The sequence below is a fragment of the Neltuma alba genome, unplaced genomic scaffold (genome assembly GCF_004799145.2).
Source record: "Neltuma alba isolate B1F8T4 unplaced genomic scaffold, ASM479914v2 tig00012998_pilon, whole genome shotgun sequence".
Lineage (NCBI taxonomy): Eukaryota > Viridiplantae > Streptophyta > Magnoliopsida > Fabales > Fabaceae > Neltuma > Neltuma alba.
The window spans coordinates 39510-50142 of NW_021637349.1; the positions used below are offsets into that span (position 1 = coordinate 39510).

A 10633-nucleotide genomic window follows, 5' to 3' on the forward strand; every position below is an offset into this window, starting at 1 on the left:
ATGGGTTGAATTTAGTTGAGTGCCACATTTCTATCACGCTTGTTTTCTTGAGCTCTAGAAGTATAAATGTTCTTTGTGCAAAAATAATTCTACTATCACAAGCCGCCATAATACAAGTTTGAAATTGATGGAATTCATTTCTAATAATTTAACCAAATTCATATGAGCATGCATGAACATCCTCCTTGCCAGCCCCGTCGCTCCAGAGTCCAGACAGTAAACGAGATCCCGCCTGATCCGCCATTAACAAAAAGGTGAGGTGGGGCGCCTCAAATATCATACAAAAGTTCGCCCACCAGCAATGTGGAAAGAATATTACTACTTTAATATGAAGTATTAAAATTTTAGTACAAGAAACAGCAACCCAAAAAAACATATAAATAATGCTTGCTTGAACTCTCCTGTCATCGGTGAAACCGTGCCGACTTCAAGAATGAACACCGACTCAAGCAATTTGAGTGGTGACTATCTCTGCCTCTTGTTTTGGTTGTAAATTCTTCCTTCTTATTTGTCTACCGACCTCACGGATTCATCAATCCTTCATGGAGGCAAGTCAAGGGCAGAAAATCTCCATAATGCAAACCTAATTCAGAGGAAAATTACTGCGTTCATCGACAAGATCAGTAGACATTGACGAAGGTATTCTGTGACGCTTCAAAATCCTGGAAGAAGCAGTTTTTGCCAATCCATAGTTCAAGGCAATGACCCTATCATCATCCAAATCAAATCGCACACTTTCTTCTCTACAATTTTCCACAAGCTGGCACAGATGTTTTAAATTTTCAACTTCGGTTCCATTAACCTTAAGAACCTGTAAAGCAGAAATAATAAATTCAAGGAACTACGTAACAACAATTCCGAGAGCAAAATATGGCTTCATCATCGGTGATGGCATGTACTCTATCCTGAGTAAGAAACTTGTGAATAAATTAAATAATGTGCATTGGAGTCTCTCGAACCAATAAAGCTTTGCAAATCACTTTGACCCTATCTTTCTTTTTTGGAGAATCACTTTCACCCAATCTTTTTATGACATTGTGATATGCTTCACTATTACCCAATCATCTCCTTCCTCTTGTCTTTTAACTGGTCTGAAGCTATTACTTGGGGTAACAGGATGAGCTCGTTGGGCCACCTTTTAAAAACTTATTGGTAAAAATTACAAAACAGCCTTTAAAGATAGGATTTTCTTGTTATTAAGAATTTCCAAAGGTAGAAAAAAGATTGTTTAGTCCACATATTATTTGATTACCACTTAAATGAAATTAAGGTATGATCATCATAAATATTCATCAAAGGATAAAAGTTACAAAACAAAATACATATTTGCACCTGTAATTCTGCAAGACGCTCATACCCAGCATTGATATCATCCATCAGGACCTGTTAAAAAAATTTTAAAAATAAAAAAGAAGGCAATTTTCAATATAATGACAGGATTCTCTACTGATGTCCGCTAAAAGCAACACAAGAGAATGGGATGCTATTGGTAATTGACGCTGAAATCGAATCACTTTCCTAGACAAAAGCGTACAACGCTACAAAAGTAAGACATAACTGAGATAGGCATAGCAAATATTGGCTATGTTAAACTGCACTAAAGATCAAAAGATGCTCACTTGAGATAGAATGACAAGTTGCTGATTGGCCTTCTTGGGCAATTCCCTCAACGCACGTTCACACAGTCGACGTGGTGAAGTATTATACCAATCTTCTCCAAATTCATGAAGGAATGGTTGAGTGAGTGGAATAAATACCAGACCGGCAAAAATATAATAACTTGGGAGCTTGTCAAACTGATGAACTGGAACCAACGGTTGTAGCTGAAAATAAGGACATCAAATATTCATTATTTCACAAAAACCATTCTCCAAATTAATATTTAAGACATGGATGAAGAATACACTAGATATTTATTTACAAAGTAAAGATCATATATACAGCCTACAGGAACTTACAGGACGAAGAATGACGCTAAATTCATGCTCTTCACCGTTCCGCAGAACTTTGACCACTGCTTTTTCATTAGGCTGCTTCATAGAGACCAAATGATCAAATGTAATTCGTTCTCTGTTTCGAAAAGGAACTGCAGCATACGTGCCGTATCATGAGTATAGACTTAAACTAGTTTTCAAAGACCAGATAAAGCAATCCAAGGTAACATTTGAAGGAAAGGAGGAAAATGTTCTCAAGTACAGATAGCTATCCATGCCACAAAGATTGTATGCATTCAAATTCAGAATAATAAGAAACAACTCACCCGTTCCATCATTTGCTATAGGCACGCCATCAAATGCAAGTATGACATCATCCTTCTTCAAAACCTTGTATGCATCTGAAAGTGGATTAATTTTGCTCACAAGCACCCCAGTCATGTCAGGTCGCATGTGAAAATGGTTTCTGAGTTGAACATTTTCAGTAGGCTGGCATGATAAGCCCAGGGAGCAAAATCCACTATACTTTCCATTTTCTTCTACACCAGATATAAAATGCTTTATTACTGGCACTGGTATAATGTAACTGCAACATACAGTATGAAAGAAAATCTAGCATGATATATTTATGCTTGATCAAAAACAATTAAACAAAGCAATCTCGTTCACTTGAACGGCTGGGTATTTTATCATGTAAGCTGAAGCACACATACTGATGGATGCGAACTACCAGTTTACCACAATGTCAATCTGAGAAATTCAGCAGACACTAATGCCCCAAGTTTGGATTTCTAAATAACTTCAAGAAACATATATATCATGTAACTACGCTCAAAGAAAAATATGAATTAAAAAAAAAAAATTAAAGATGTTATCTTTTCCGTTCTTTTTTACTCCAGTGAGATAAATCCAAACAGACATTATTGGAGACTATAACTGTTGATTTCATTAATTAGACAACTGTGATCTAACACCTATAGGTAGAGAACAAAAATTGCAATTTAATGGTGTTTAAGACTTTAGAATTTTATTATGAAGTTAAAAACTAGTAAATAATGGAAAAAGGGGATTGATGATTCTAAATCATAAAGGAAGAAAACACAACTTACCCTATATTCTCAGCGCCTGTCAGATTTTGGAAAGCCACTCCAGCAACCTTGTTGCCCATGATCGCTGGGCCACCACTATTGCCAGGATTTATGGCTGCATCAATCTGTATTGCCAACAGCTGTGATGCTCCATGTGCATATTGTGTGGGCTCAACTCTGGAAACAACCCCTTTAGTAACTGAAATGTTGTCACCACCTGCAAACCACAGTTGTGATAAATGTGAACAATTTGGTTAAAAAAACTCTATTTTAAACATTCAGATAATAGATTCCATAAGTCCATTATTCTAAGAGATCTTTATCGTCAAACGAGTGATGAATGTAATGGAAGATAGCAGAGGAAGTACGTAGGAGAACAACTAACAGCTTTTTTTTTTTTTGGTTCTGGTGAAAGGACAACTAATAATTTTAGTAATAAAAAAGTTTTTTTTTCTTCTCTTTGGGAGGGGGTGTTTGCTGTGCAAAAGAATGGTGGTCCAGAAGTGGTGAAAAATGAATTACTTGGTATCTCAGAAAGCATAGGCTTCGAACTAAAACCCAAGCCCAGGTTATCAAGCCCTTCAGCATCGGATGATGACTTGGAAAGATCTTTACGTTCCAATGTCGTATGGTGGAGAGGTATGAGTAGTTAGATATCTATTTATTAAAAAAAATTAAAAAAAAAAAGAAAAAAAAACAACAACAACAACAAAATAATGCATAAATTCAAATTTTCAAATTTGACATACAATCTTATCAATAATTGTCGAGAGACTTGGAAAATTATCAGTCCCAAAAAAAGGCTTAGAAGTTAAATTTTCCATCCACCAAACAGCAAGTTTCACCCATCAATATATAAACCAAAGTCATGGAGTACTAAGAGCTATTAGTACAAGATAAACACTTTAAACTAATACGAGCAATGGCTTTAGAACAAAACCAAGCATTGAATCCGCCATGAAAAATGAAAACATCTTGGACAATATTTATCCATATCATTGTCGTGCATGCTAAAACCAATTCTGACTGGTTTTCAACTGGCTCTGGCCGGCTTCCCCAGTTCATGAGTTGGCCGGTTTTCAAGTGTTCCAGGGTGGATATATAGCTGTTCCCAGTCAGAACAGCCGAACCAGCCAGTTCAGTTCTGATAGCACTGAATAGAAGACAAAAATAATATTAAAATATGTTTGATGAAGAATACCTTGAGGATAACCCACGACAGCAACAGCTTCCTGTAAAAAAGGGATATCTCCAAGCTCCAAGGGATTCATGCCATCCCAAAATTCCTCACTTTCAATAATCAACATAGCCAAGTCACATTCATGACCAACAAATTTGACTTCTGCTCTATACTTTGTGGACGAGCCATGTTTTCTTACAAGCACAAATGAATGATCCGCCACCACATGAGCATTTGTAAGAATCTTTTTGCCAGGAATCACAAACCCTATATGACAATGATATAAATCTTTAAGAGAGGAGCGTTATGTGAAAAAGTATGTTTGAAAATATAGAAAAATCAAAGCAAATTAATTCAATAGTTAGCGGGATGCAAGATAATTATCAGCATCTGCAGATCATACAAGTACAATATCTTAAAAGTTTTCGGTAAGTTGGTGCTTGGTACAATCTAGTGATCTACACATATGCGCGCACCGACCAAACCACCACTAAACTTCAGAAGAGGCAGAATTACAAGGGGCTGTTTAATGAAAACGAACCTAACTAAAGGAAGTATAAACACCCACAGAAGCAGCAAAGGTTTTATCCAAGTATTGATCATTCATGATGCATTGCAAACACAAACACACAATATTAGCCAAATCGATCATACTTATCTCTCAATTACACTAATAGGGATACATCAAAGCTTCCTCACAGAATTACCACCATTACAAATCATAAACTATCAAGTATCAAATTCCGGGGGTAACAATTTGAAGCATAAACGGAAGTAAACTGCCAAGCAGAAATTGACCATGATGTTAGAATTACAGATAATAGGCCGGCCAAGAACAGTGAGTAAAGTGAGTTAAAAGAGGGGGAGAAAAAAACTGACCGGAACCCATTGTTTCGCGCTGGGACTTGTTTTGCCAGGGGAGGAGGTAGTTGGGGCTGCAGGAAACAGTGAATACTTTGACAACAGAATCCAGTGCAAGCTCGATCGCAAAATTAGCACCAGCCCTTGGGTTAAATTTACGATTTAAAGGCTGAACCCGCCTCAAAGAACTCCTCCGATACCTATTTGCGTTGAAAGTTTTAGCAGCGGACGCAGAAGTCGACAATGTGCGAGCGCCATTTCTGGCTAAGTGGTTATTTTGCCGAGTGGATCTTCGACGAATACAAGAGGGGAGAGCGTTTGATGTCTTTGCCGCTGGTGGAGTCACATGGCAATCTCTCAGCAGACGGAGAGACAAGGAAGAGAACGATGCAAGGTTGCGAACTGTACGCACGTATGTTGCCATGGTTGGCAGGTAGAAGTGAAAGTGGATCTTGCAAAACGTCTCTCTGCTTGCCGCTTCCCTCCCCCAACGGCGCCAATACGCGACAGTGCAATGCAGGGCTTCGAATGTGTCACGATCATCAACATGCCAACATATTTTAACATATCAAATTTCTTCAGCTTATTTTCAAAAATTGGCGCAAGAGTTTTTTTGGAGCGAAGCCACCCAGACTTACTCTCCGTGAGTCCAATGTCACAAGCCCTGACCAGGATCAAAACCTAGACTTCGCGCTAAATGGAAGAAGCCCAATAAAAATTTAATTTAATTAAGCTTCAAAGACAATTGGACCTGTTCACCAACTCATTCTTATTGTTCGATTGGGCTAAGCTACTAAATTATTTTAACATTTTAAGAATTAATGTAACTTATTATTCTTACTATCATTTATTTATAATTTCACAATCACAATTGGGCTTTAAACTTCAAACTGGGCTTGGGGGGGTGAGCCAGGCCCGTGCAGTAGTGCAACACATGGGCGACTCGCGAGGATCCCAGCAGCAAGCTACTGTAGTGGACCCTCCCCTAAAAAAATTAATTTAATATCATGTGGGCCGATGGCCCACGTATCAGATATTAAACTGATAAGAACAGATACTACACTTGATCTTAGCCAAAAGGCCGAGAAAGGTATGCTTTGGCACGGTACACTGTGCAGCTTTTATAATTGATCTCCACGCTTGAGCTCGTTTTCCCGCTCGGTGTGGGACTCTTCACCTGTTCACCGTTCCAGCCATGCATTAAACAGACTTCTTTTGCATATGTTTTGTTAGAGCTTCCTCCTAGTAAACTCCCATTATAATTATAATTACAAATATAGCAAAGCATAAATAATTGTTTCTGGCGAGTCCGCTCGTAGCTTTCAGAAATGAGGAAATAGATTGGACAGCTTAACACGAGAAGAAATCTAGAAAAAAGTTGCACAGTTTGTGTTAATTTTGGTTGCATACATCATTTGCAGCCTAGTTAGGTCGAAAAATCAAACTCTTTTCCCAGAAGTAATAATGTGAGATAATTGACATGTGATGCATATATAATAATGTGTAATAATCAAGCATGAGATATAGGGAGGGGTAACAGGGAATTGTACAAGAGGTTGCTTGAAAACCAGGTTCAAAAAAAAAAAGGGGGAGGGGGAGGTAAGCTGCATGAAGCTATATATACGAGTATTATTGTTAAGCTGGCGTAAAGAGAGTCGTGTGACCTTATGATTGGTACCAAACATAACATAAGCCAAAGAAAGAACCTGCAGGAAGGCCGGGTGTTGTTTTTTTTTTTGATATCAAAAGGCCGGGTGTTGTTGATCTGTCCATCTGGTAAGAAAATAATGAAAGGTTTCATCAACAGGTTACTTGCTCGGATGTTCAATTTACATTTTGACATATCTAGGGTTGCTTTTTTTTTTGCCATTTTTTTGTGCCTTGTTCCTTTTTTTTTTTTTTAAATCAAGTCTAATAACATGAGGCTGAGACCCATAGGACGTAGCTTCTCAATCTCCCAAAGTTTAAATATAAATAAAGAAATAAGATTAGACATATCTCGTAAAATAAATTACAACTTAAAAAAAAGATTTAAATTTCAAATAACTGATTAAAATATTTAAAATTTTGATTGATAACTTTAAAAACAAGAACAAAAACAAAAACAAAGTGGATTGCTTTATGCAAAGGGCGGGGACGCCCCTTTGCATCCGTCATTTCTCGTGAATGGTGGGTGCCGTCCAGTGCCCATATCACGTATGTCAAACGGTAGAAGAAAAGAAAAATAAATAAAATAATCATGTAGTAACTCACGGTTTTTCTTTATTTTCACTGAAATTGTATAGATATTTAGCATACTTTTGAAACGTAGACATATTTTTTAAGATAAAAAATAAATCATACACTTTGCATAAATATACCTATCCAGTTTGTTTGAAAATGAAGAATAAGAATAATCTCCTTAGAAAAAATACTTAGAATTTTCTTCTATTTTTCAGAGGAGACATGTATGTCTTTTCAAAATAGAAAAGGGGGTTATGTGATTGAAAGAAAGGTCGAGAGAAATTCGTATAATTCAACTTAATATTTATTTTTGGGCATAATTGTGGTATTATTCAAAGATAACAAGTTATTGCAGGTTGACTTTTGGGGGGCATCTTTAACAAAATAAGACCCATACTTGACATTTTGTTGGTGTGTGTGGTCGAGGTTCGTAGTGATAAATTTCTTTTGGTTCATCCAACCCCATGATTTCTCATGGTAGTAAGTGGTCAACCTCTAATTCGTATTTTGATTCAAGAAAGTTCTTTGTTTTCTTTTCAAAATGTCAAATTAATAGGTTTCAAATTCCTGATTCATCGCCTCAGCAGGGAAACATCATATTTGATTTAACTTTTTATATGAAAATCAATTCAGTATATTCATTAATCACGTATAATAAAACTTAAAACAAATTATATACTACCTCCGGTCCTTAATATAAAACTTTATTTGACTTTTATTTTGGTCCTAAATATAAGACCCCGATTCACTTTGTCTCTGATATTTGAGCATTTTTTTCCCAGATAGTCTTTCTAATAATGGTAGTTCTAACCAACACACTTAATCAACAAGGATATTTTAGAAAAGACAACACCTATTTATTACAAATAACTAACTTAACTTATTTCCTTAATCTCCTTAAATTAGTCAACTAGCTCTTATAATTAAAACCGGAGGTAGTATTATTTTTTGAATGGCAGGGATCATTCGCTGAATTCTACATACTAACATATAAACAGAGTTTTTAATTGATGGCTTCAAATATCTAAAAGGAAATACTATTTAGTCTTGCCCTTTTCGACATTCAAATTATTTGATTTCACTTTCATAAATTCACTTATTTTGCACAAGATTAAAGTATACATTTAATTTTTTTAACTTTATACAGGGTCTCAATTTTGATAAAGCATTCTTAAATGCTAACATACTAAATTTAATTTTTAAAATAGTTATGATTGTTAAAAAAATTATTATTTAAGCCTAATAATTTTAGGATTAAAAACTAAATACATAGTACTTTTCAAAATTAAGGAACGAAATTAAAATTTTGAATAAAGTCAAGAAAATAAATGTATATTTTACCCCCTGTGCTGTATGATGGAAATGGAGGAGAAGAAAAGAAAAATTTTAATGAGCTTAATATGAGAAATTAGAGAAGTGGGGTTTTAAAATCTTAATAAAGAGAATATGAAAGATAATAAAGCTAATAAAAATCAATTGAAAACTTTTAACCTACTTTTTTAATTTTTTAAATTGAGGTCATTAATTTTTTTTCCCTCCCATCCTCTTCTCTTCACTTATACCAAACGAACCCTTACCCCCTATATTTAGTACGAGGGAAATGAAAGGAAAGAAAGAAGAGAAAAAATTTTAACGAGGTCAATTCAAAAAAATTTAAAAAAAGATTAAAATTTTAATAAAGAGAAAATGTAAGATAAAAAAATAATAAAATTTAATTAAAAACTTTTAACTCAATCCTTTTAATGTTTTAAATTGAGTTTACTAAAATTTTCACATACTCTCTCTCTTCTTCTTTTTTATTTCTCTCGTACCAAACCGCTGGGCTTTCTAGAATTTTACAAGCATGTTTTCTTTTTCTCTTTCTTTTCTTTTTTTTTTTGGTTGCCATTTTACAAGCATGTTTTCTATCCTCTATGCGTGTGTGCATAAAAACATGTTCTGTGGAATTGGAAACCATGTTGGTAAACAAAGGCAAGGAAAGAGGAGAGAAACTTCTCCGAAAAATACAGGTTCGTGGAAATTGGAAAATTGGCAAACGCGTAGAATCCAGGAATGAAGGCTGACATCCCAGCAACATCCAATTCACATGGTTTAGATTTTTAATTTAAAATATCCAAACTTTATGCTTTTCATTTTCCATAACTTAAATTATTATTTTTATTTCAGAATTGTTAGAATATTTTTCAGGTCAAATAAAGTTATACTCCGGTCATGTTAGATTTGAGGTTAATCCTTTTCGGACCTGGAGCAGTTAAGGAATAACCTTCCCAATAAATACATACATTATCAGAATTTAAACTTATATTCTCCTCTTGCTTGATCCCCTACCTTAAGCAAGAGATATTTGGCAACTGTATTTTTAAACAAAAATTATTATTGATCTAGTCTTTTGGGACCTTATATCATCATCATTGTCCGTAAATTTACGCATTTTCATATTCTTTCATCTCGATTTTAGCTTAGACTTAAGCCTAACTGAACAATGAACACCTAGCTTAGCCAATTTTTTCATTTGAATAAAAATAATTATATTATTAAGTAAAAATAAAATATAAAATGTTTAAAAACAAGAAGGGAGTTCTTCAGAGAAAACTCCCCAAAAAAACAAGAAAATAACTTGAGAATCTAAAAAAGAAAACGGTGGAAAAAAACCTCTCTGGAGTCATTTGGCAATGCACTGGAGAATTTTACCAGGTGGATAAACTTGGAATCAACACACAAAACTAATTTCGCCACAAATAATAATGACAGCACTCGATGAGAGAAAGATACCACCCAGCAGCAAATAAAATACTACCTCCGGTCCTTAATATAAGATCCCGTTTGACTTTTTATTTGATCCTAATTATAAGACCCCAATCCATTTTTTCTTTTATATTTATGCATCTTTTTCCAATATAGTCTTTCTAATAATGATAGTTCTAGCCAATATACTTAATTAGCAAGGATATTTTAGGAATGACAACACTTATTTATTACAAATAACTAACTTAACTTACTTCCTTAATCTCCTCAAATAAGTTAACTGGGTCTTATAATTAGGACCGGAGGTAGTATATATACATGCATGTGTGTGTGTGTGTAAAGAAATGTTTAATTTATTTGTTAATAAGTACTACCTCCTGTCCTAATTATAAGACCCAGTTGACTTATTTGAGGAGATTAAGGAAATAAGTTAAGTTAGTTATTTGTAATAAATAAGTGTTGTCATTCCTAAAATATCCTTGCTAATTAAGTGTATTGGTTAGAACTGTCATTATTAGAAGGATTATTTTGGAAAAAAATGCATAAATATGAGAGACAAAATGGATTGGGGTTTTATAATTAGGACCAAATAAAAAGTCAAA

At 34.7% G+C, this 10633-nt stretch overlaps 1 protein-coding gene and 1 non-coding gene across 3 annotated transcripts; both read right to left on the reverse strand.

The window, feature by feature from the left end:
* Positions 1-304: 304 nt before the first annotated feature.
* LOC114733451 (protease Do-like 10, mitochondrial) lies at positions 305-5585 on the reverse strand. 2 transcript variants are annotated; one of them, XM_028920919.1, is made up of 9 exons: positions 5082-5585; positions 4224-4469; positions 3545-3631; positions 3044-3239; positions 2261-2520; positions 1959-2086; positions 1620-1823; positions 1333-1383; positions 305-811 (listed from the first exon to the last, which is right to left on the reverse strand). In XM_028920919.1, the coding sequence occupies exons 1-9, from the start codon at positions 5485-5487 to the stop codon at positions 584-586; spliced, it is 1806 nt and encodes a 601-aa protein (XP_028776752.1). In that variant the 5' UTR covers positions 5488-5585; the 3' UTR covers positions 305-583. The 2 variants fall into 2 exon arrangements, with proteins under 2 accessions (XP_028776752.1, XP_028776753.1); XM_028920920.1 differs by lacking the exon at positions 3545-3631.
* A 377-nt stretch (positions 5586-5962) lies between these two features.
* Positions 5963-6157, reverse strand: LOC114733456 (U2 spliceosomal RNA). Its single transcript, XR_003739079.1, has one exon. It is a non-coding gene; the product is annotated as a U2 spliceosomal RNA (small nuclear RNA).
* Between the last annotated feature and the right edge of the window lie 4476 nt (positions 6158-10633).